General features: G+C 42.1%; 1 protein-coding gene across 1 annotated transcript in view; it reads right to left on the bottom strand.

The window, feature by feature from the left end:
• Window positions 1-25,818, bottom strand: part of FAT4 (FAT atypical cadherin 4) — a 278,396-nt gene that overhangs the window by 77,681 nt on the left and 174,897 nt on the right. The window contains exons 3-4 of the mRNA XM_088452295.1: window positions 19,578-19,839; window positions 17,824-18,174 (exon numbers count right to left, since the gene is read on the bottom strand). Of these exons, the coding sequence (XP_088308421.1) occupies window positions 17,824-18,174; window positions 19,578-19,839 (613 nt within the window). The remainder of the gene's footprint in view (window positions 1-17,823; window positions 18,175-19,577; window positions 19,840-25,818) is intronic.

Genomic DNA, 25,818 nt, shown 5'->3' with positions numbered 1-25,818 from the left:
TTGTTATATGTAGAGATGTGTGAATTGAACTATTGCAACAGGTGTTTTCTTTTTCTTTTGCCCTGTTTGGAGTAAAAAAAAATAAAAAATCAAGAAAAACTGTAAACTATAAAAAAATAAGTGGAGGTAAAATCTGTACTATATTGAATCTAATGCCTGAGGCTCAGAAAGTGCAGGATCAAGTGGGTAGCAGCACAGGAGAAGTGGGAATTATAGGTGGTTATCAGAGAGGAAGTGAGGTGCAACTCAGCAGAATATCTAAGAGGGAATCATAGGCGTGCACAGAAACTGGCACAGGGGGATCTGCTTTGGCACTTCCCCCTCGACCGGGCCATGGACTACCCCGATCGCCTCCTCCCTCCAGGACATACACTACTTACCTGGACTCACCGGGCCACCCAGGTTAGTATTGTATGTCCCGGTGGGAGGGGGGGTTAGTCCATGACCAGGTGGAGGGGTAGTGCCTAAGCAGCACCCCCTGTGCTGGCTTCTTCGCACGCCTATGGAGGTAATGAAGGATTATTTTATTTTTTGTAAGATTAAATACAAAATTTATTTAACGTCATTTCAAAAAGTGTACCTAGCTAAACCCATGCCATAATTATTTATATTGTACTGCTAACAGACGATAGTGGAATTGTTGGAGCTTTATATAAGAGGCGTAATTAAAAAATTATGTATTGTCAATGGCATTACAAGGTGGGTGCGGAGGGTGCGGGCCGCAACCGGGTGTCACATGCCAAGGGGCGACACCAAAGTGCAGATTCCCCATCAGTGACAAGAGCCTGGTGCTGCATTGTAGAATTACTTTCAGCAGTCGGCTCCTGTCACAGTGAGGGACCCGGCAAAACAAGTACACTGGTCCCCGGGGGCAGCCCGCACTTCCGGGACCCCCTGGAGACAAAAACTGGGGATCGGGTGTATGGCCCCACCCGCAAGGCCATGCCCTTTTCACGAGGCCATGCCCCATTTTCCACTGCTAAACTGCCCACCCCTACCAGCACCGGGTGCATCAACAGGTAGGGACGCCACAGTGTATTATGTTTAGTTTAGAATTCTGAAACTAGTTTCATAACAAAAATACATGAGCATGTTATTTTGCAATATGAATGAAAAGGTGAAGGCGTGTCTGGTTATTGTTTGTGGCACACACATAGCTGGCACCTATGCTGCTAGTCCAGTGGTTCTCAAACTCGGTTCTCAGGACCCCACGCAGTTCACATTTTCCAGGTCACCCAGCAGGTGCACAGGTGTATTCATTACTCACTGACACATTTTAAAAGATTCACAGTTGGAGCTAATTATTTCACTAGTGATTCTGTGGGGAAACCTGGAAATCGTGCACTGTTTAGGGGCCTGAGGACCGAGTTTGAGAACCTGTGTTCTAGTCAATAAGCTACATTATTTAATTTTATCAGAAGTTTGCTACTTATCACAGGCCTACAGTATTAATCATTAAGCGGCAATAACACTGGTTTCCTTTCGCTGCTTATCGCAGAGATAGAATATGAGTTATTGCCGGAATCTACTGGAGCAGCTGAGTGATATTCAGTTACCTGGCAATGCAAGATGGCAGTGGTAAGACCAATTTTCTGGCCAGTCTTGATGGACCCATTCACAAATGGGTTCATCAAGACCCATAAAAATTATCTATATATATATATATATATGTGTATATATATATATATATACATATATACATAAATGGTGTAATGGTTAGCATTACTGCCTCACAACACTGAGGTCATGGGTTCGATTCCCACTATGGCCCTAACTGTGTGGAGTTTGTATATTCTCCCTGTGCTTGCGTGGGTTTCCTCTGGGTGCTCCGGGTTCCTCCCACACTCCAAAAATATCCTGGTAGGTTAATTGGGTCCCAACAAAATTAACCCTAGTGTGTGTGTGTGTGTAGTAGGGAATTTAGATTGTAAGCTCCACTGAGGCAGGGCATAATGTGAATGGACAAATAGTCTTTGTAAAGTGCTGCAGAATATGTGTGTGCTATATAAATATCTGATAATAAATAAAATATAAATATATATCTGTGGAGTCGGCACTCCCATTCATGAAGTTTAAACCAATGTGCCTGTTTGATAATCTTAATAATTATTTTTGTTCAGTATTCACTACTGAAAGAGAGGGCAAGGGGCCACAGTTAAGTTGCAGGTGTAATCAGAAAAATGAGGTAGGAACAAGCACATTTACAGAGGAGAAGATCCTAATAGAACTCTCAAAACTGAAAATGGATAAATCAATGGGGCCAGATGGGATACATCCAAGGATACTAAAAGAGCTTAAAGGGGTGCTGGTAACACCATTAACAGAATTATTGAACCAGTCTCTAGCTACTGGAGTAATTCCAGAGTACTGGAAAAGAGCAATCGTTGTCCCAATGCACAAAAGTGGAAGCAAGGAAGAGACAAGCAACTACCGACCAGTGAGCCTTACATCAGTAGTAGGGAAATTGATGGAAACACTCTTAAAAGAAAGAGTCGTAGATTATCTCAAATCCAACAATTTGCAGGACCCCAAACAGCATGGATTTACTGGGGGGAGATCATGTCAAACAAATCTTATTGACTCTTTTGACTGGGTGACTAAGGAAATAGATAAAGGGGGGCCATAGATATAGCTTATCTAGACTTTAGTATGGATTTTGACAGTGTTCCACATCGCAGACTGTTAAATAAATTGGAAAGCATGGGATTAGATACAAAGATAGTTGAATGGATATGATCATGGCTGCAGGATAGGCAACAGAGAGTTGTAGTAAACGGAGTGCAGTGTCAGGAGGGAAATGTTACCAGTGGAGTACCTCAGGGATCTGTACTTGTACCAGTGCTTTTTAATATCTTTATTTGTGACATTGCAAATGGTATTGAAGGGAAACTATGCCTGTTTGCAGATGACACAAAGGTATGCAACAGGGTAGACACACCAGGAGGGGTATAACAAATGATTGATGATCAAGGTAGACTAGAGGAATGGTCAAGAAAGTGGCAACTACAGTTTAATGCCAAAAAATGCAAGATCATGCACTTGGGTCTCAAAAATCCAAAGGCTAAATATAGTATTAATGGCACTATACTGGAAACTACTGAAGAGGAAAGGGATCTAGGAGTCACTATTTCAGGTGACCTAAAGGCAAGCAAACATTGTAACAAATCAATGAGGAAGGCAAGTCAGATGCTTGGTTGCATAGGGAGAGGAATCAGTAGCAGAAAGAAAGAAGTGATATTACCACTGTATAGGTCATTGGTACGTCCTCATCTCGAATACTGTGTTCAGTTCTGGAGGCCATATCTCCAGAAAGATATTAATACATTAGAGACTGTAGAAAGAAGGACAACTAAAATGGAGCAAGGCCTACACCACAAAACGTACCAGTAAAGACTAAAAGATCTTGATATGTATAGTTTGGAGCAGAGAACAGAAAGGGGGGACATGATAGAAATGTTCAAATATATTTTAACAAGGTAAAGGAAGGAGACATTCTTCAAAGAAAGAGAAGTATTAGAACAAAAGGATGGGTTCTGAATCTGTAGGGTGGTAGGTTCAGGGGAAATTTGAGGAAAAATTACTTCACAGAAAGGGTAGTGGACAAGTGGAATAGACTCCCATCAGAGGTGGTAGAGGATAAGACAGTAGAGCAATTTAAACATGCATGGGATAGGCATAAGGATATCCTTCAGAAGAAGTAAGGATCAATAAGGGTTGAGGCAACAATATGTTTAAAAATGGGGCAGACTAGATGGGCCAAGAGGTTCTTATCTGCCACGAAATTCTATGTTTCTATGTTTCTAATAAGTCATCAGGTTGACAGGTTGTAATAAACCCGAAAAGTTGATTATGTAAAGGGACCTATTTGAAGTTGTCTTTTTTCTGAACAAATCCACTGAGTGCCGCTGCCTCGATCTCATTATATATATATATATATATATATATATATATATATACGGTTGAGTCTCCCATATCCAAAATGCTTGGGACCAGGGGTATTTTGGATAACGGAATATTCCGTATTTTGGAATAATTGCATATCATAATGAAATATCTTGGGAATGGGATATACACACAGAATGCATTTATGTATTATATGCACCTTATACACATAGCCTGCAGCTCATTTTATACAATATTTTCAATAATTTTGTGGCTCAAGCAAAGTTTGTGTACATACATGAAATAAATTTATGTTTCATTTACACCCTATACACACAGCCTGAAGGTAATTTTATACCATATTTTTAATAATTTGTGCCTTAGACAAAGTTTGTGTACATTGAACCATCAAAAATCAAAGGTTTTATTATTTCAGTCATGCCAAAATTACTCCGTAATTCGGAATATTCCGTATTTCGGAATATTTGGATATGGGAGACTCAACCTGTACATATATATACATATATATATATATATATATATATATATATAGACGTACCAAAAGAAAGCGGCACTAGGAGTCAGTCAAAGAAGATTTAATTGTGATCCTTCACAATATCAAAGCCAACGTTTCGGGGCTATATGCGCCCCTTTGTCAAGGTGTAGAAAGAACAGAAACCTGAAAGGTTCTTACCTTATATCCCCAAAGAAGCCCGCCGAAGTGCCCGAATCCAGATGCCGCCCGGGACCCCACGTGACACCGGAGTCCCGCTCTGATGACGTAGGCGCGTTGCGTAACCCTGGTAACCTAGGCAACCGGGATGTTACCGCAAGAGCGCGGCTGGTCGTCTGGGTAACAAGAAACAAGTGAAAAAAGACACCAACGTGACACGCTGTATCAGTTACGATGCAGACTCAGAAAGTTAAAAAAGATTGAACAAAATAGAGGGTCCATTAAGTGTTGTTGTGGAGCAAAGTGATAGTATATTAAGATACAGCAATCCTCTGCCACACCATGAACCAGTGTTAGAAGCCAGAATAGTGTGCAAAAGTATATAAAGACCAACAGGCACAAGACTGCGATCGTACATAGATATAAGAGCAAGCAAAATGTACTTCATGTACACATACACAAAGGTGAGTACGGACAAAGACGCTAGGCTCATAAAAAATTGAGTGCTGCACAAAGATGTCGTGTGCACTAGGAATACAAGAAAAAGGACAAGGAAAAGAAGGGATAAGGGGACAGGGGGAAAAAGGAGCAAATAAAATAACAAAATTAAATCAAGTAAAGACGTTCAAAGCGATTTTCTCGTTGAGTCCTGCTGGACTAATGGTGTACAGGTTGAATATCCATCTTGCTTCAACTTGGAGAAGTCGTAGGGCCCTATTGCCCCCCCTGATGGTTTTGGGTACATGATCAATGGCCATGTGCTTAAGGTCCGAAAGGTTGTGTTTCATCTCGACGTAATGTCTGGCTACAGGTTGGTCACTTGATTGGCCAGATAGAGCTCCTTTGATGGCTGAGCGGTGCAAGGCCATGCGCTCCCTCATAGTTCTAGTAGTCTTTCCGACATAGTGTAGATGACAAGGACAACTGATCAAATAGACTATGAAGGAGGAAGTACACATTAAAACGTGTCTAATGTGGAACAAACGATCTGAATGGGGGTGCTTGAAAGTGTGGCCAGTCACCATGTGCTGACAGGTAGTACATTTGAGGCATTTGTAGCAGCCTGGTTGTTTAGATAAAAAGTTCTTTGAGGAGGCATCTGGGTCCGCGTCAAAGTTGGTAATGTCGGCATGAACTACAATGTCCCTGATGTTCCTGCCACGCGTGTAACAAGCCAAGGGTCTTTTGCCTTTTAAAGAAGCAAGCTCTTTGTCGCTGGTGACTATAGGCCAAAGTGCTCGGGTAGCCCTTTGTATGACCGCACTAGATGAACTATATTGGCTTTTCCAAGGAATCAATGTCTCAGGGTTCTTGGCTCTGGGCTGGAATAGAGTGTCTCTTGGGATGCTTAATACTTCCTCCTTCTGTTTTTGTAACAAAGATGGATCGTATCCCCTATGCAGGAACTTGCGCACAATCTCGTTCAGACCTGCTTCCAAATTGTGACTCTCACTTATGATCCTTGCCACCCTCATCATCTGCGACTTAGGGAGGCCTCTCTTCAAAGCCGGTGGATGGTGGCTACTCGTCAGTAGTAGGGTATTCTTGTCAGTTGGCTTGGAATACACCCCTGTGATAATGTATCCATTGATGATGGAGACCTGAACATCCAGATAGTTGAGAGAATGGAAACTATGTTGGTAAGTGACACGAATCGGTGAGGCTCTGGAGTTGATATGCGACATCAAAGCGATGAATTGCTGTTCGCCCCCGGACCATAGCATAAATAGGTCCGGTGTCAATCACTGGGTCCTACTTGGGACAAGGCACCGCTCCAGTTAAATTTATTTTACCTTTTACTCAAGGTGAGGTCTGCTTACAAATGAGGGTTACCATTAAGAACCTATCTTTTTTATAAAGATGACAGATACAGCATCATCTCTAGAAGACACCCCAGGATGCAGAGGGGTCTCTATCTCCAAAGGGGAAGTTTATAGCTTCACAGATGACGATGTAGAAAGGCTACGCTTTAAAGATCATCTTAACTACACTGACAAAAATCAGGGAGCGGAAGACATTTATTTTCAATTATTGAATTGAAGAAAAAAGAAATCGATTTTTTGCTACACGGCATATGTTTGTCCGATTATCACAGAGAAAACATGATTCCCCGGGGCTTTAGGGTCCGCAATGTACCCACGATCGGCCGGTATAACCCGGACTTCTGTAGGAAATGGATAGGGATACTAAATAAGTGTAGTTTAGATTTGATTCTCCTAGTGGTAGAAGAGGTGGGACGCGAACTAGGATCCACTAGGGACAAAATTGCCCTTCTGGAATCCGAGCACAAATTGACCTTGACTCAAGACCATTCAACTGATTGGGTTTCCAAATTAGAGTCACAATGTGAAGCATATCGCAGAGACCTAACCAAATTTAAAAGAAACAAATTCCAAATCGTAAAATCCGATTACGACGATAATCGAGTATACCGATGGCACATGGGAGGGGAACCGATGTCACAACCTCAGAGACCATATAGACCCCGGTCGAATTGGCGTCGACGCAGAGAAGGATTCAATCGCACCACAGCCTCCTCTAATAGCGATAGTGAATTTAATCCTGTCGATTCAGAGGATCCCCAAGAAGGACCATCTGTTCCTCCAACTGAAGTTTCAAATATCTCTAAAGCATCAAAAAACAGGGGACGCCCACCCGCAGGGGGGGTCAAAACAAGAGGTTTAATCGGATCGACTTCCAAAAAGAAGAACTAATATTCAATCTGTCCTCCCGCCAGCTTACGTCAACTGAGACATCGGTTTTAAACAAAGGCCTCTCTTTTGTACCTACCAACTATCACGATGATCTCTCTTGGAAAATTTCCTTACATCAATTCACTCGCAAGTTGAGACTTCAGGAATTCTTTGGCTCCAAATTTCCCACCCCTATACCACCTGAAGATCATGCCGATTTCATTAAATATAGACTACGTTCTTCCTTCGATCCTCCCTCATCGAATGCATCCATCAAATCATTCACTCGCCTTTTGGACGACGCAGTCACACGCTACACGGCAGCTGCACCTAAGAAACATTATAATCTTTCTAGCAGGGAACAACAAGCTCTGAGGGATCTTGGGCAATACAGGGACATAGGCCCTCATTCAGAGCCACTCGCTAGCGGCAGTACGCTCGTTCCGAGCGATGTTCGCACATCTGTGCATGCGTACGGTTTTTAGTACGCATGCGCGAACCAGTCAGTGCGGCCGAAAATCGTTGGTATGCAATATAGCGAGGGCCTGCTATTTTGAGTGACAGAATGAGGCATATGTGGGATGGTAACAGGGGAAGGTGCTTGAAAACGGGGAGTGGAGATCCGAACGCAGGCGTGCTTAAAGGTCAAAACGGGCGTTTTAAGGGAGTGCATAATTAATACAGCAGCGTCATTGACCACGTCACTTGGTTTTTTTTAACTCAGAACTGCTCGCAAAATAGCTGTTGAAAACACCAACCACAAGAATAGCGAGCAGTTCATACGCTGTACGATGTACTCGATTAATCTAATAAATAGCGGACATGACGTATGGTGCGTGCGGCCAGGGGGCGTTTTTATCAAAAAAACGAGCGTATGTTTTGCTCGCTCGTTCAGACTTAGAGGTGGGAACAGACTGCAATTTGCGAACGGATCATTTGAATAGCCACCCCTTGTTTTTGAACGAACGACCACAAATAGCGAACGGCTCTGAATCAGGCCCATAGTCATCCGCCCCGCCGACAAGGGGGCGGTATTGTTATTCAAAATTTGACCGAATACAAGGAGGAGGTCTACCAACAACTGTCGATTTTGGATACGTATGAACCTCTCAGCAGTGACCTCTGAGAGAGCTAGATGACATCCTAGCTCGGGCCAGAGATAGGAGGCTTCTACCAGACCAATTAGTGAAAGCTCTCACCACCGAGCATCCGGTAATACCAATTTTATTCACTGTACCTAAAATACACAAGAGCATAACAAGACCACCTGGACGGCTGATAATTTCGGCGAGAGGCTCATTATATCAACCTATTTCACAGTTTCTCGATAGCATTTTACAACCTTCCTTATTGAATTTGCCTACTTTCATCAAGGACACTTCAAGCTTCTTAAATCTCCTCAAGACATAGGCCCTGTGCCAGACAACACAACAGCAATTCATCGCTTTGATGTCGCATATCAACTCCAGAGCCTCACCGATTTGTGTCACTTACCAACATAGGCCCTCATTCAGAGCCACTCGCAAGCGGCAGTACGCTCGTTCCGAGCGATGTTCGCACATCTGCGCATGCGTACGGTTTTTAGTACGCATGCACGAACCAGTCAGTGCGGCCGAAAATCGTTGGTACGCAATATAGCGAGGGCCTGCTATTTTGAGTGACAGAATGAGGCGTATGTGGGTGGTAACAGGGGAAGGTGCTTGAAAACGGGGAGTGGAGATCCGAACGCAGGCGTGCTTAAAGGTCAAATCGGGCGTTTTAAGGGAGTGCATATTTAATACAGCAGCGTCATTGACCACGTCACTTGGTTTTTTTTAACTCAGAACTGCTCGCAAAATAGCGGTTGAAAACACCAACCACAAGAATAGCGAGCAGTTCATATGCTGCACGATGTACTCGATTAATCTAATAAATAGCGGACATGACGTATGGTGCGTGCGGCCAGGGGGCGTTTTTATCAAATAAACGAGCGTATGTTTTGCTCACTTGTTCAGACTTAGAGGTGGGAACAGACTGCAATTTGCGAACGGATCATTTGAATAGCCACCCCTTGTTTTTGAACGAACGACCACAAATAGCGAACGGCTCTGAATCAGGCCCATAGTTTCCATTCTCTCAACTATCTGGATGTTCAGGTCTCCATCATCAATGGATACATTATCACAGGGGTGTATTCCAAGCCAACTGACAAGAATACCCTACTACTGGCGAGTAGCCACCATCCACCGGCTTTGAAGAGAGGCCTCCCTAAGTCGCAGATGATGAGGGTGGCAAGGATCATAAGTGAGAGTCACAATTTGGAAGCAGGTCTGAACGAGATTGTGCGCAAGTTCCTGCATAGGGGATACGATCCATCTTTGTTACAAAAACAGAAGGAGGAAGTATTAAGCATCCCAAGAGACACTCTATTCCAGCCCAGAGCCAAGAACCCTGAGACATTGATTCCTTGGAAAAGCCAATATAGTTCATCTAGTGCGGTCATACAAAGGGCTACCCGAGCACTTTGGCCTATAGTCACCAGCGACAAAGAGCTTGCTTCTTTAAAAGGCAAAAGACCCTTGGCTTGTTACACGCGTGGCAGGAACATCAGGGACATTGTAGTTCATGCCGACATTACCAACTTTGACGCGGACCCAGATGCCTCCTCAAAGAACTTTTTATCTAAACAACCAGGCTGCTACAAATGCCTCAAATGTACTACCTGTCAGCACATGGTGACTGGCCACACTTTCAAGCACCCCCATTCAGATCATTTGTTCCACATTAGACACGTTTTAACGTGTACTTCCTCCTTCATAGTCTATTTGATCAGTTGTCCTTGTCATCTACACTATGTCGGAAAGACTACTAGAACTATGAGGGAGCGCATGGCCTTGCACCGCTCAGCCATCAAAGGAGCTCTATCTGGCAAATCAAGTGACCAACCTGTAGCCAGACATTACGCCGAGATGAAACACAACCTTTCGGACCTTAAGCACATGGCCATTGATCAAGTACCCAAAACCATCAGGGGGGGCAATAGGGCCCTACGACTTCTCCAAGTTGAAGCAAGATGGATATTCAACCTGAACACCATTAGTCCAGCAGGACTCAACGAGAAAATCGCTTGGAACGTCTTTACTTGATTTAATTTTGTTATTTTATTTGCTCCTTTTTCCCCCTGTCCCCTCATCCCTTCTTTTCCTTGTCCTTTTTCTTGTATTCCTAGTGCACACGACATCTTTGTGCAGCACTCAATTTTTTATGAGCCTAGCGTCTTTGTCCGTACTCACCTTTGTGTATGTGTACATGAAGTACATTTTGCTTGCTCTTATATCTATGTACGATCGCAGTCTTGTGCCTGTTGGTCTTTATATACTTTTGCACACTATTCTGGCTTCTAACACTGGTTCATGGTGTGGCAGAGGATTGCTGTATCTTAATATACTATCACTTTGCTCCACAACAACACTTAATGGACCCTCTATTTTGTTCAATCTTTTTTAACTTTCTGAGTCTGCATCGTAACTGATACAGCGTGTCACGTTGGTGTCTTTTTTCACTTGTTTCTTGTTACCCAGACGACCAGCCGCGCTCTTGCGGTAACATCCCGGTTGCCTAGGTTACCAGGGTTACGCAACGCGCCTGCGTCATCAGAGCGGGACTCCGGTGTCACGTGGGGTCCCGGGCGGCGTCTGGATTCGGGCACTTCGGCGGGCTTCTTTGGGGATATAAGGTAAGAACCTTTCAGGTTTCTGTTCTTTCTACACCTTGACAAAGGGGCGCATATAGCCCCGAAACGTTGGCTTTGATATTGTGAAGGATCACAATTAAATCTTCTTTGACTGACTCCTAGTGCCGCTTTCTTTTGGTACATCTATGCATTTATGTAGCTGGCACAGGAGCAACTTGTCTACAGTCCAGCAGAGTGCCGGTCCGACCCATTGCTGCTATATATATATATATATATATATATATATGCTGTATATATAACTGTCCTATAGTGGTAGGAGGTAGGAGGTATGTGTATGTATTGCACTACAAAGTATTCTGCACTGTGCAGACCTAGAAATTGTACATATTGCTTATACCCATAGAGTGTTAAGGCAACATATACAATTGGATTACCCCTATAACCCTGTTTGTTCTATATTTTGTATATTGCCAGTTATTCTGTATTTAATTACTCCATTATTTACTGTGCTTGATTCATTCATGCATATTATTCCATTTTATTATTTATAATAAAATCCCCTATCCAATATCTTACAGTTTATATTTTTCAAGCATTTCGTGGTCATCTAAAGTCAACTAACAGTCTTTCCATATTATGTCCTCACTACTCTCTCTTTTTGTAGCCCACTACCACCCATCACTATTCAACCCCAATATCCGATTCCTCATTCTCAACAACAACACCATTGTGAACCCCAAGCTCAAGAGAAACCCCACTCCAGAAGCCATTCTATTGGCTTTCAGGGTACTCCTACTGGACTCCATGGATCCAAATGGATAAAGGTCACTGTGTGCTAGTCTGGCACCTACTAAGTGCCACATATATGATACATTAAAAAGGAGGTTCTTGAGGTACAAAACAAAGTTTATATGGAGATAGGTGACAGATAAACAAGATTCCTCAAGTTTCCCCGCTTTTTGTAAACAATTCTTTAATTTTTTTGTACTTATGTAAAAAAAATGTGTTTCAAGAGAACTTTATTTGATAAGCAGGCATTTAATTGCCTCTTCACAAATACTGTATATGCAACTTAAATCCTGCCTTGAAAAAATGTATTCCTAGAAATGTGAGGAATAAAGTGAAATATAGAGAAACAGATTAATGTGGCCACTGATTTGTAAAGCCTCAGCAGACACTCTAAGTCGCTGTGAGGATTTTCCTTTGAATGGATTTGGAATGGTGTCATTGTTGTAAATATTCATGATTGGTGTATGTGGAAACTTCCTGAGCAGCAGACAGTTCCTTTGTGCAGATTTCTGCGAGCATTAATCATGGTCTGCCATAACTGGAAAGGGTGTAGTGCTAAATGTGGAAGCACAATGTGCAGGAAGCTACTATGATAACAGCATACACAACATTACATGGATATTAATACTGGAGATACACGTACTAGTTTAAGAGATAACAAAAATAATGTGCAAAAATATCAAACGGTAAGGAGTACATGGCCTGACTATGGGATATTGATGTAGACTACCATACTCTTATATATGAATAAACTACCAAACATTGGTAGATCTATCAGGTCAATTATAGAATCAAAAATGCCTTATTACTATCTTCACATGTTTTCCAAATTATACGTACAAACTAGTGTTCACCAATTAAGTCTGTAAATGGAAAAGCAAAGCAATTGTAGGATTAAAAGGACACTATCATAATAAAATGTGTAGTATTAAGTACTGTATGAGATCGATGTGCACATTAAAATAAATACAGTATATACACATTGACATCCTTATACAGTAAGCAGCATATATATTACAGTGCTAATAAATAATATTATAAATGATTTCTAGTACTGTGAGATTAATCAGTATGAATCTATCTACTACATTATCCAAACTGTGCTCTATATGCAAAGATCAAATGAGAAATGAATTGCATTAGGGGATGAATCATAGGAAGCGAGTATGAAGGAGAGTTGACCAAGTCCATCAAGGCCAGGAGTTTGTCCCGGAATTGGTATGGAATCCCGGCTGCCGCAGGGCCGGCAGTCCGATTCCCGGCAACGGCAGCGTAACAGATCAGCAGAGCCCGGCAGCACTGGAAATCCCAATCATACCTAAGGTAAGTATAAACTAACCTAACCCCCTAACCCTCCTTAGGGGTGCCTAACCCTAACCTCCCCCGCAAGTGCATAAACCTAATCCCCCCTCTAAGTGCCTAACCCTAACCCCCCCTTCCCCGCTGCCAAAACCTAAGTCCCCTGGGGGGGTGCCTAACCCTAACCCCACCCGGGGGTGCCTAACACTAACCAACCCTTCCCCTAGCCTAACCCTAACCATCCCGGGGGGGTGCCTAACCCTAAGTCCCCCCCGGATGCCCTAAACCTAACCCCCCCCGGCTGTCCACTCGCACCGCCCGGCAGCCCTTCAATCGGATGCTGGGCGCCGGTCTCCCGTCGTCGGGTAAATGACAGGTGTCTAGATATAGACGCCGGTCATTTATCCCGCGCCGGGATAAAGCAGCCGGAAAGCCAGCTGTCGGTATTAAGGCAGCTGGTTTCCCGACTGCATACTGTTTGTCCCAGCTGTGGGGATAGTTGGGTCGCAGGTATTTGTCTTGCTCCTCAAAAAATGCATGGGATTGTGCCCTGCAGTACAAAGCTGCTATTTGCTGCACTATAAAACAGGAGGTGTGGCTAACGGTGATGTGATTCAACACAAATTACATCATCAAGTCATAGGACTGCCCACTTCACTCAGCTAGTGGGTGGAATTCGAGAGGCTGGCCTACTTTCTCAGGAGCTTGGCAGAACCACCAAAATTCTGGAATCTGTTGGACAATCCGATAGTGTAGGTAAGCACTGTGTAGCTAGATTGGATATCTGGGCCCTAGTGCACAATATTAATATTAAAATATTAGTTTGTGATAGTGAAATTGAGCAGTTTGCTAAAACCTCTGACTTTTGCAAGTTCACTGGGTCCACATTTGGCCTTCCAATGGGTTTTTCCACCACATCTACCTGAAGAGGACAGAAGCTAACTGATACAGTAACACCTGAAAGATGATGATGATGATGCACTGTCACTCATATAGAAACTACCTGTTTTTTGCAACACAGTGAAGACTGGAAAGCATTGAGGACGAGGTAGAGACTAAACTGATCTGCAAAAGTACAATAAAATTATCTCTTTTTGGTCATTATGGAAACTTACCTACTCTACCTAGATCTTTCGGAAGGGAAGGCAGTTGGTAAGTAGGCCAAAATGTTATCAACTCTAAATACACAGATATCAACTATATGCTTGTAACTGCTGTGTTTAAAACTAAATTTAAATGCTACAAATTCTGATCATGGTGTTCTTTAAAAATGTAATTTCTGCAAAAACATAAAACCACTATTTAGCACATTAGGGGGCAGATTAAATTAGCCTGGGTATTTACAGCGTGGCTAAACCTCCGGGTTTAATGAGCTATTCAATAATTAGGCAATTTTAGACACAGGTAAACCCAAAGGTTCCCAAACTTTTTTTAATCACGGCGCCCTAGAGTAACAGCATTGTTTTCACAGCACCCCTAAGCCAAACGTTTGCTATTGAAAAATTCACAAAGAAATTAAGTAAAGTAATAAAGTGATGTAAACTGCTTACCTGTCATCTTTAGGTTCAGTTATGTGGTGTTGGACAGGTTTGAGCTTCTGTTTGTCTACATATTTACATTACATTGACCATAAATAATATGATTTAGCGCTGGACCACCAACCTGAGGCACCCCTGCAAGTGTCCTGAGGCACCCCGGGGTGCCACGGCGCACAGTTTGGGAACCACTATGTTAACCTATAGATTCCATGATAAGTGCCCAGAATCTAGGGGTTACCGCACGTGGTAAGCCACAGCCGATGCATTTAACATTTTAAGGATTTAAAGTTCAACACTTAATTGAATAGCTCAGGGCATGTAAACCCCCCGGCTATTTGAATCTGCCCTTAGGAGTTGAAAGGATTAAAGGCATTAGAGAGTTCTACAAAGGACAGTTTTTAGCTACTCAAAACTAATCAGTTGCTTCCTTCTATTGGACCGACTACTATCCTCTAAAAGCTGTTAGATTGTATGCAAGGCATTTTTACGTTGGTGTACACTCCTTTTAATAAAGCATTGTACTCAGGAAGTAATATGAGCACTGTTACAATAGTTCATGGTAGGTGTTTAATTTTATTTTGGCTGTGCGAGCACTGTATCAGTTTCCATTATTTTATGACATGCAGATATGCAGAACAGAAAAGAGCAGAATAACATGTTAAAATATCATAATGAAAATTTCAAGAGAAATAATAGGCTTTTATGGTTTCATAGACAACATAATATAAAAAAAAACACATGGTAGAAAAAAGAAATCGGATTATTTACTGTATAATAAAATTCCATTAAAGTGTATTATATCTAAATAACTTATCATATCTTGGAAAATAAACATTGCTATCCATGCAAACAGTCATCCTATTATTTATACATTCAAACAGTTTGTAATGTCAGCAAATATTCTATCTACCAGAGTAATTAATTAAATCAACTTGAAGCTAGCTCTCTAACAACTGATCCTCCTGTCTTGAAAATTGTAAAATTCCACTTTATTGGCACATTGCAGTTTACTATGTGTTTAGGGAATCAGTATGATTTACCGCCGGCCACATGCCTAAACCTAAGTCTCTTGGGGGGGGTGCCTAACCCTAACCTCCCCCCCCGGGGTGCCTAACCCTAACCCCCGTTCCCCTAGCCTAACTCTAAGCTCCCATGGGGGTGCCTAACCCTAAGTCCCCCCGGGAGCCCTTAACGTAACCCTACCCCCCCCCCTCCGAGGCTGGCCGCTCCCGGCGCCAGGCTTACCATCGATCGGTAAGCCAGGTGTCGGGCTCCCGGCGTAGGTCTAATGACAGGGGTTGAGATTTCAACGCCTGTCATTTGTACCTTGCCGGGATTAAGCAGTCGGGAAGCCGGCAGTCGCTTCCCGACTGCTTCCCATGTTTAGAACACTAACCAATGGGTGCTCCCGACACAAATTAAACGTTTCAAATTTCTCTTGGTATTGGCCAAAGTGGAATCAGCCGTTAGATGTCATTAGGGTGAGTATCTCCTGAACAGCAGATCACCATGGCATTGGTCCACTGCTCTAATAACTGGGAATAGATGTGTTTACTTTAGGAGTAAAACAGCTCTATGGGTAGACATCTCCTTTAACCCGTGTGATATATGTACTGTACTAAAGTTTTTTTTAAAGTTTTCTAAAGCTGCAACATTTAAAGCATATTTAATATAAAAAAAAATTCAGGCTAGAAAAAAAACAAAAATAAGAAAATGAGTGAAAAATAGCCATTAAAAGACTCTACCCAAAACGTAAAAAAATGTTTACTGGAGTAAGGGCCTGATTCAGCAAGGAACGCAGCTAGCAGGCGCACGCACCCAGCCGCTGTGAGAATATGCTAATCAATGCATACGCACGGAGACTGCAGCACAAGAAGCAGACACCCAGCAAAACATAAAGCCGCCCACCTATGTCGTGATTGACAGCGTACACATCGGGAACATAGAGTGCCATCGAAGCTGCATGTAAGCTAAGGGTAGACCTGACCGTGGCACAGGACTTGAGAGATTCCAGCATGCACAGAGGTGCCTGGCTGCGTGCGGCGCCGCTGAGATTACTTTATGCATGCATCTGTAATGGCGTGCTCGGCCGACCACCCCCCCGTTACCACCCCCAAACGGCACTTCCTGTCAGTCAACATCGAAGGTCTCTGCGGGCTCCCTACGTACTCTGAGAGAGCCCTTACCGTACTCAGCAACCTGTTTAAAGCATGCGCAGTGTGATGCTTATGGATGCGTAAATTGCAAACATCGTCTCGCACCGTGCGTTCTCTCACTTGCGTTGCTTGCTGAATCAGGCCCTAAGTTCAGTAAGTTCAAATCTAAAAGAGGAAAAGTTATCATTACTGTGTATGCTCTGTTTGCCTGATCTGCCAGGGTTCCCAAAGGGTATGCAATCACATTGCTGGCGGATGATATGCCGGGTGTCGATATCCCGTCGCCCGAATCCCACCGCCCGGCAATATACCAACTCCGATATCCCGACAGTAAACAGGATACCGACGACGGTATCACGAAGCAGCGGAATCCCGATCGTCCAGGTTGGTAAGTAACGGCAGTCCCCGGGGAAGGGGGGGATAGGGTTAGGTATCACTAGGGTGGGGGTTAGGCACCCCCCGGGAGGGTTAGGGTTTGTCTAGGGGAAGGGGGGGTTAGGCACCACTGGGAGAGGTTAGGGTTAGGCACCCCCCCGGGAGGGTTAGGTTTAGGGTGCGGGGAGGGGGGGTTAGGTTTAGGCACCACTGCGGAGGGGTTTAGAGTTAGGCACCACCAAGGGAGTGTTAGAGGTAGCGGGGGTACGGGTAGGTTAGCCTACTTACCCACCGCTGCCAGCATTCTGATCCACCTGGCCTTCCGCTGTCGGGATTTCAGCCGGCGGCTATTCATACCGATTCCTCTCAAAGCCTGTAATAATTTAACCATTCATCTGTTTAAAACAAACTGAATGGCTGTTGATGCTGCTCCAGGGTCAACATTGGAAGTTCTACAAAATGTATAACTAAAATAGCAGCCAAATATGCTTTAATAAAATTTAAAATCCATGACTGGAAAATACATGACCTTACGCGAATAATGTAATTAATTGACACCTTGATCAGAAGTTAGTGATTTTACTTAATTATAAACTATAAGGTGACATATTGGATTGTAAAATGACACACAATTTAGAAAAGTGCTTGGCTTCAGATGTTGGCAAAGCAGACTATCTTGTCTATCTATGATGTATTACATTTAATCAGTAACTTTTAATGGAAACCATCAGAGAAGTTGCCTTACCTTCATCTACATCAGTTACATTGAATGTGAGAATTGTTGATCCATAGGGTAAATTCTCCATTACAGAAACGCTATAGGAGCTCATACTGAAGACAGGAGGATTGTCGTTGATATCCAAGATATTAAAATAAACTCTCACACATGAAGATTGTCCACCACCATCCCCTGCACACACCGTGAGGATGTAATACTGTTGCACTTCATAATCTAGCGCACGTGTTACGTTAAATACTCCAGTCACAGGGTTCAAAAAGAATATGCCGTCTTCATCATCATCGAAAACAGTGTATGTTATCTCACCATTGACACCAGAGTCATCATCCATTGCCAATATTGCAGCTACAATTGAACCTATTTAAAAATAATAATAATAATAATAATAATAATAATAATAATAATAATAATAAAAAAATGAAAAAACATAAATTATACTAAAAGTTCAAAAAAGTAAAAAAACAATTAGTTAAGGGTCTTGGCCATGTGGCATGATTCAGTTGTTGGGGAAGTAGTTAGTGTGTCGCCATTAATGCTGTCGACAGTCAAAAGGCAGATGACATTATGTCGACAGGATTGGGTGGGTGTAGCTAATGCAGAATTATCCAACACATTTACTTCAACTACATAATAACTGGGGATGCATATGTATTGTCCATTTTAATGCTGTCAACAGAATTATGTCGACGGGACAATGCTGACACTTTTGTAATGTTATTGAAAGCATTTAAACTGTGTCAGGATTATGACTAAACATTATGACTTGAGATTATGTCTAACGTTATAATGCCAACACAGATTAAATGCTTACATAACATTACAACCGTGTCAGCATTGTCCCATCTACATAATACTGTCAACATAGTGACTATTGATAGCATTACCGTGGACTACACATACTGTATGTATCACTAGTTCTTGTGTAGTTGAAGTAAATATGCTGGATAATGCTTCATTAGGTACACCCACTGATATACACTTGAATGTGAGTATAATATAGATATATAAAGAATATTAGAGGTGATAGGGTCAGCTCCGACCCTTATTCAATTTTAATGTTACAATTTTCTAACAAAATACTGCATTTTGGCATAATATAACTTATAGGTAACTGCCTCTATCCCATATACAGTAACAGCTACTGTGTATGTCCTGAATTTACTTTACTGAAGCGGTGTACCTGCAATTCTGTATTAACTACACCTTGACATGACATTGCTTTTTCTGATTAAATATTAGTTTTTTGTAGGTGACATTTTCAGCCAATCTTTGGGCTGCGAAGCTCTGAAGATCCTGTAAAGTCATTTACGCCTTCAAATATACAGGAATGCTATCAAAATTTAGCTGACGTCTTAAGGACTCCAGATAATCTTAGTAACGGTAATAGTTTTCTCAGGTCTGTACATTGATTATTTCACAAGCTGTAGCATTATTGTGCTTCTTGTATTGTACCATGTGTTCCAGGTCTAAGCTGTACTCTACTTTTTCATGTCCATGTTGCTTCATCTTCATGCATTTTCTAAAATGCTTGAGTACTGTATATACATTTTTTGCATAGAAATTAATGATCCCTACATGAACATCTGTCTCAATACAACAAGATAAATTGAAATAAAAAGATGTCCATGTGCATAGCCTAGCTACACAAATTAGCCTATTATACTGATCAAGCACATTTCATTAATTCAATTATTACTTCTAGAAACCTTTCAGTGTAAAAAAAAAATTATTAACAATTGGTAATGTTTTCTTGTCTTTACCTGGCATGGTGTCTTCCCCAATATCGAATGAGTACACAGCTCTGGAAAATTTAGGGATGTGATCATTGACATCACTTATTGTAATGTTTATTCTCATGTCTGAGGACTGAAGACCATCATCTGCCCTGACCAGCAAAGAATACTTGGAGCGTCTTTCTCTATCCAATCGCTTGGTAGCAATAAGATCTCCCGACTCCGGGTCAATACGGAAACTATCATCAGCACCACTGATGATAGTGTATGTTACAAGTGCATTAGCACCCTAAAAAGATAAAAAAAAGTAAAAAAAAAAAGTTAATTATTTTTTTTAAAGGAGGCAACACCTCAATGATGGTAATTTCCAAAATGTGTTAAATCTGTGTACGTGTAATGTTTATGTTTGCAATCGAGCCAACATGTGCACCTTGAGCATTTTAAAGTGCAGATCCTTAAGGTTGTGAAGGGGCATAGTCTGTAGAAACACAAGTCAAGCTTTTGATCACATTGCTAGAAGCCTAGAAATGTGCTGTGCCGCAGAAGTATAACTGGAAAGGGAAAAGTGACTGCCGTTATAAGTATGGGAATGAGACCAAATCTCCAGGTCTTCAAAGCATTTTGTAGTAAGAAAAAAGCACTGTAACCTTCCACAAAGTAGGGGTCGTTCCTCATAATACACCCCCTACAACCCCTAATTTAATTGAAATAATACTATCTCACAAACCTCTTTTCTGCCCTTAGTGCAAAACTAGGGCAGTAATGAGCCAGCTTCACAACACCTCTACCCAGGGGTGCTGATTGAGGGGTGGGTACAGGCTTGTTCTGGGAACCTGGTTGCCAAGGAGTCTAGTAATGCCACCAAGGGCCAAATGTAATTGCCGACGATTTGAGGGAGCCAGCCTGATCCAGGGAAATAGTCATTAGATTTAAAGCGGCAATTACATTAAAGGCAAAACCAGGCTGATTTTGCCTTCAAACTAATTGCCACTTTAGATCTAGTGCCGGCTACCAAAATGTAAGGGCTATTACATTTGGCTCCAAAACGGCATATCCATGTCCCTTTGAGTTAGAGGCGCAGCATGTAAAAAATGCCCCGGGATGTGGCCACATACTTACTTAGTCATGCACCCTTGTATCAGAAGCTCTGTCCTCTGACCAGATGCCACCTTCTCTTGCAAATCCACAAACTTCCCCATAAAACGAAGCATACTTGTGCAAAAGTGAAATATAATGAGATACTGTAGCATGTATAATTAAACAAAACATATGTATGCTAATGTTAAAGATTTTAATTGTAAACTGATATCTTCTGTCTAGATCACAACCCATTGCATTGTACTCAAAGACGAGAGATACTCGTCTTTGAGTACCTCTAAAATGACTAATTCCCCTGCTTGCCTGTCATGAGATCTTTGAATTTCACTGATGCTAACACTTAGAGCCGTATTCAATTAGCGGCGAAAAAGTCAGAATCCGCAAAAAAGTATTGCGGAAGACGTAATTTCGCCAGGCGGAAATTTTTTGCTGTATTCAACTGCAAAGACTTTTCGCGTGTGCGGAAAGTCAATGCAATGTAATAAACGAAAAAGTTTTGCCTATGGATAGCAGGAGGAGAAAAGTGCAGAATTGCGGTTTTGGGGTGCAAAGGTGTGGAAACCACTCTGCACCCTTGGGACAGCACCCCAAAGGATAACTGCATTAAAAAAAAAAAAGTGAGGAACACCCCATAAAATTACTTTGAAAATGGGGGCGAAAAAGCAAAATAGACTTTTGGGGGTCTGCAAGTAAGGGGGAGGTGTTTTTTTGATTGCAGGTGCTTGCTGAAGCTGCGTTTTTGGCGTCACTTAAAACTTTGCTTTAGCGATTTAAAACCATGCTTGCACCCATTTTCAAGTACCCCAAATTTGACAGGACTACTTATTTTCACCAAAAAAACCAGCTTTATGCTATTCTTGTGCAAAGACGCTATATAGAGGCAATTGAAAGCACTTAAGTACCCCAAATAGCTCCAGGGAGGCTAATTGGGGACATTTATTCTGATCCCCAATGTTAGTGCATCTTTTGGAGGGGTGTCAGGCTGATTTCCCCATTTCTGACAGCACTTTTTGCCTGTTTGAGTTTTGCCGGCACGCGTTTTCGCGTCCTTTGGAATTGAATACGGCGAATAGCAGGGGCGCGCCCGATAAGTTTCTGCGGCTAAAACACACGAAGTCGGCGAAAAGTGCGGCATGCGAAAAAGCCAACAAGCACTGTAAACTGGGTGTGCCAGCCACGACCCCCAAGCACATGACCTCATGATGTCAGCCCGAGGGGGCGGGGGCACCAGTGCGCGGAAGAACAGCAGTCCCTGGAGCATCTTCAGGATGCTCTGGGGGGGCTGTATAGGCTGTGGTGTCCATGTCTGGAGTGTCCAGATGATTTTCCGGGGTTGCACCACAGAACTGTTTCTGGCTGCAGGGTGTCATTCCAGGCACTCTGCTAGCCAGATGCAGGGACCGTGGGGCAGCAGTGGTGCCACCCACAGGGCCCTGCACTCTGAGAGGCAGCACCACTTGCACATCCCTAGTTAAAGCTCTGCACTCAACACAAGATATGTCAATACTCAGGGGCATTTTAAGAGAGGAGGGGGCCCGTGTGCACTCCTCGTGCTGGGCCCCCTCCTCTCTCCCTGGTGGCTGGCAGCCGACTGACGCGACTGGCCAGCCACCGGAGCATTAGTAGACTCCGGGCACTAGAGTGTGCCCAGAGTCTACTGCGCATGTGCAGAACACTGGAAATGGCAGTGGCTGCCATTTTCCCGGTGTTCTGAGCAGCAGTGACACCTGACGTGGGACCTCGGACAGGCTAGTTTAAAAAAAATATGGGTGCAGTGTGTGCGGTGCGGGGCCCCCCTGGACCCGGGAGCCCGTGTGCCCCGCACACACTGCACCCATTACAGATACGCAACTGTCAACAGTGGTGAAATTCATTGATATTGTGTCTCTGTAGTGTTTTTCATTACAGACAATGTCTATAATACTTCCATGTTAATAATTCTATTTAAAATATGTATTTAGCTTTGGTAAGTTTGTGAATTTTTTGTGTTTAGATTTGTGAAAGTTAAAATATTACTTAACTTGTAGTTCTTTTATACATAGTACTTTTATGTTACTTTTACTTACTTTTCCCAGACCAAATTAAACATCATTGAACTCAGGAATAAAAATTCAGGATTTAAAATTATATACTGCATAGTTTAGGGAATGTAAAAAAATTTACTACTGAATTCAAACAATAAACAGTGGAACTAAGTGCATGTAAAAGGTACATAATTTTAGTGTAAATTAAAATTATGAACAGATGTTTTTATATTACTTCTCTTATATTTTTCACTCGCTATTAGTAGGTGAGGCAGATGATTTACTTTTTAGTAATAAGAACATATACTGTAAGTAATACAGACATTTTAAGCAATGAAATTCTATTATATTGGTTAAATATTCAGATTTTTGTCCTAAAACTGTTTGCATCATTTAGTATGTCTTTCCTTTTTCTTTTCTTTCTTTGTACATGTTTTATTCAATTGTTTTTTTTGGTTTCCTCATTTCTTAATAGTCTGATGTATGTTTGATTTATTGGCATGCTACAACAAAAAAATATTTATATTGTTTAAATAACTGCTAAACAAAATTTGCAATAAAACTTCATCTAATGAGGAGTGATATGTTTTAAAAAAATGTTATTAGTGCTTTAATTACGCCAGCCTCATTCCTCCCCCAATTTGTGCAAACAACTTAGCAACAGATACCTCTTTATAAGTGTTCCTTAATGGATCTGTAAATAATACTAGCAAAATTTGCAGATTCTGACTGTACAATAGGTCAATTATACAAATCCTGTACTGGAGGGCCCCTATCATCTGGGAACTTACAGATACAGGGTGGGATATACTAAGGGGTATATGCAGCCAAAACTAAGAAAACTGCAGTGTACCAAGCTCTAGAATGCAGTACTTTCCGGAGCTTTATCTTGGTGGACAATAGAAGCCTATAGGCTTCTTTTCGTGTTCTGACCTGAGAGGGATACAAATGGATACCTCCCAATATCACCCACAGCACGCATGTCTTATACACATAAACTCGGAAGTGCCCTCTTGGCAAAGGACAGCTCTTTTCGGAAGAGCTGTCCTATAGAATTTTAATCGCAATTCTAGGTACACACCATCGTTATTAACGCCGACATGTACACGATAAGTGGCAGGATGTACGGCATCCATAATGCGATGTGTAGTATATCCCACCCATAATCAGTCGGTAGACATTTATGTGCAGCACAAATCAGTGAAGCCCTCAGGAGAAATGGAGGAGTCTCTGCCTTGTTACTGTTATTAGTATAATAATTAATAATATGCTCCCTTCCTGTACATTGCTACAGATTCTAAACATCTTTGAGCAGTTTCACGATTGTTTTAAGAAACAAATATATCTAATAATACTTTAACTTGTAGGTATTATTGTTGTTATAACTTCTTAGACAATAATTTAAACTGAAGCCAAATTTATTATTAATGATATGGATAATGTTAATAATCAAACCCTCAAATATAAGATACTAGCATATGCCGCGTCACATTAATCTTCACCCCCTGCTCAGACCAAACCCCCTCTATGGCCACTCCCCTCTCACAGCTCTGATCTCCCCCCCTATCGCAAGTGCGTCCCTTGTCAGAGCTCTGCCCCCTTCATGGCTACGCCCATCATGTCCTGCCCCTCCCCCACTCTCATCATCTTCCGAGTCTGTCAAGTTGCCTTGCCTACAGTGGGAGCTATTGGGGGGCCATGCATTATGGAGACAGAACTGCCTTACACAGTTGCTATATAGAATATTGCATGAAGATAAGTTATTTTAAAAAAAAGTGATAAATCTAAAGTCTATTAACAAAATCCTGACTTCAGAATTAGGACCCTAAAATGGTGTATACCAACCATAGCGTTAAGTGATGATCCTTACTATGAACAGGGGTCAACTGAAAGAAGGTTGAGTAAGGGGGCAATGTCCTAGGCCAGAAAGAGAAACATACTGTATGATTGGTTGTGATTTGCATATAGCCACTGCATGCTGCTAATTCTGATACTGGCCACTAACCCGTTTTACCAAATGTATTCTAGTCTGATAAGCAATGGTCATCATTTAATGTTGAATTTGGGGTTTTGACTCCATAAAAGGAGGTAACAAGCACTTGCTATATCCACAAGGAGATAACAGAAAACAATACTAGTAGCTATATACAATATAATCCTGTGTAATGGACAAAATATACATATTGATAATCAACTACTATGGCAGTAGTAAAATATGTTCCAACTCTTAAATTACTGGAAGAATAATAAACTGTTAGATGATTTGGTTGTATTCCGCTGTGGAAACTCAGCTGCATATTACACTTTTCTATATTTTGGAGAACATTACTTGATTTGACACAAACACAAAATACAATATAATACAAAAAGCAGGTAAATACTAGACACAGTATAATAATCACAAACCAATGGATCAAATGTAATCACTACATACTCATTGTGTTCCCAATTCTTTTTGGTACTTAAATTGTTATAAAATCTACGGGGTTATAATGACTGCACAATTTTCAAAACTATTTGCTCATTTCTCCCTACACCTACTCTAATCACACCACAGAGCAAAGTTAATTCACACTGTGGCCATATGTAGAATAGTGATAGTGAATATGAGTGAAAGAGGCATTATACGAGGTCTGTCTAAAAAGTTTGGTGAATGTCTGATATATCTGTATGCAACGCTTGCAACAAGGTCGCTCATGCACGCTGACGTGCATGGCCATGTCTGGACCTGCCCCCAGTCGGGGTTTGCCCGAGGCCGCCACTGCACTGCCATTGCATTCATTTCAACAGAGTGTCCCGAGTAGTATGCGTCGAACAGCAATGGAGCAACGACACAACATTAAGTTCTGCTTCAAATTGGGTAAATCGGCGACAGAGACGCACAAAATGTTGGTGAAAGTGTACGGGCAGGATGCTGTTAGTAGAAAATGTGTGTACGATTGGTTTGCATGCTTTCACAGTGGCAAGGAATCGGTGGAAGACGAGCTCCATTGCTGTTCGACCCTAAGTCCCCCTTCTCCTAGCCTAACCCTTTCCGGGGGGGTGCCTAAACCAACCCCCCCCTCCCCCCGCACAGCTAAGTGCTAAGGACGGTCGGACTTACCTTGATAAATCCGGCGTCATTCCACATTCCGCCATCGGGATTA

The sequence above is a fragment of the Taudactylus pleione genome, unplaced genomic scaffold (assembly GCF_031769625.1).
Source record: "Taudactylus pleione unplaced genomic scaffold, aTauple2 ptg000036l, whole genome shotgun sequence".
Taxonomy (NCBI): Eukaryota; Metazoa; Chordata; class Amphibia; order Anura; family Myobatrachidae; genus Taudactylus; species Taudactylus pleione.
This window is presented reverse-complemented; position numbering and strand designations above follow the sequence as displayed.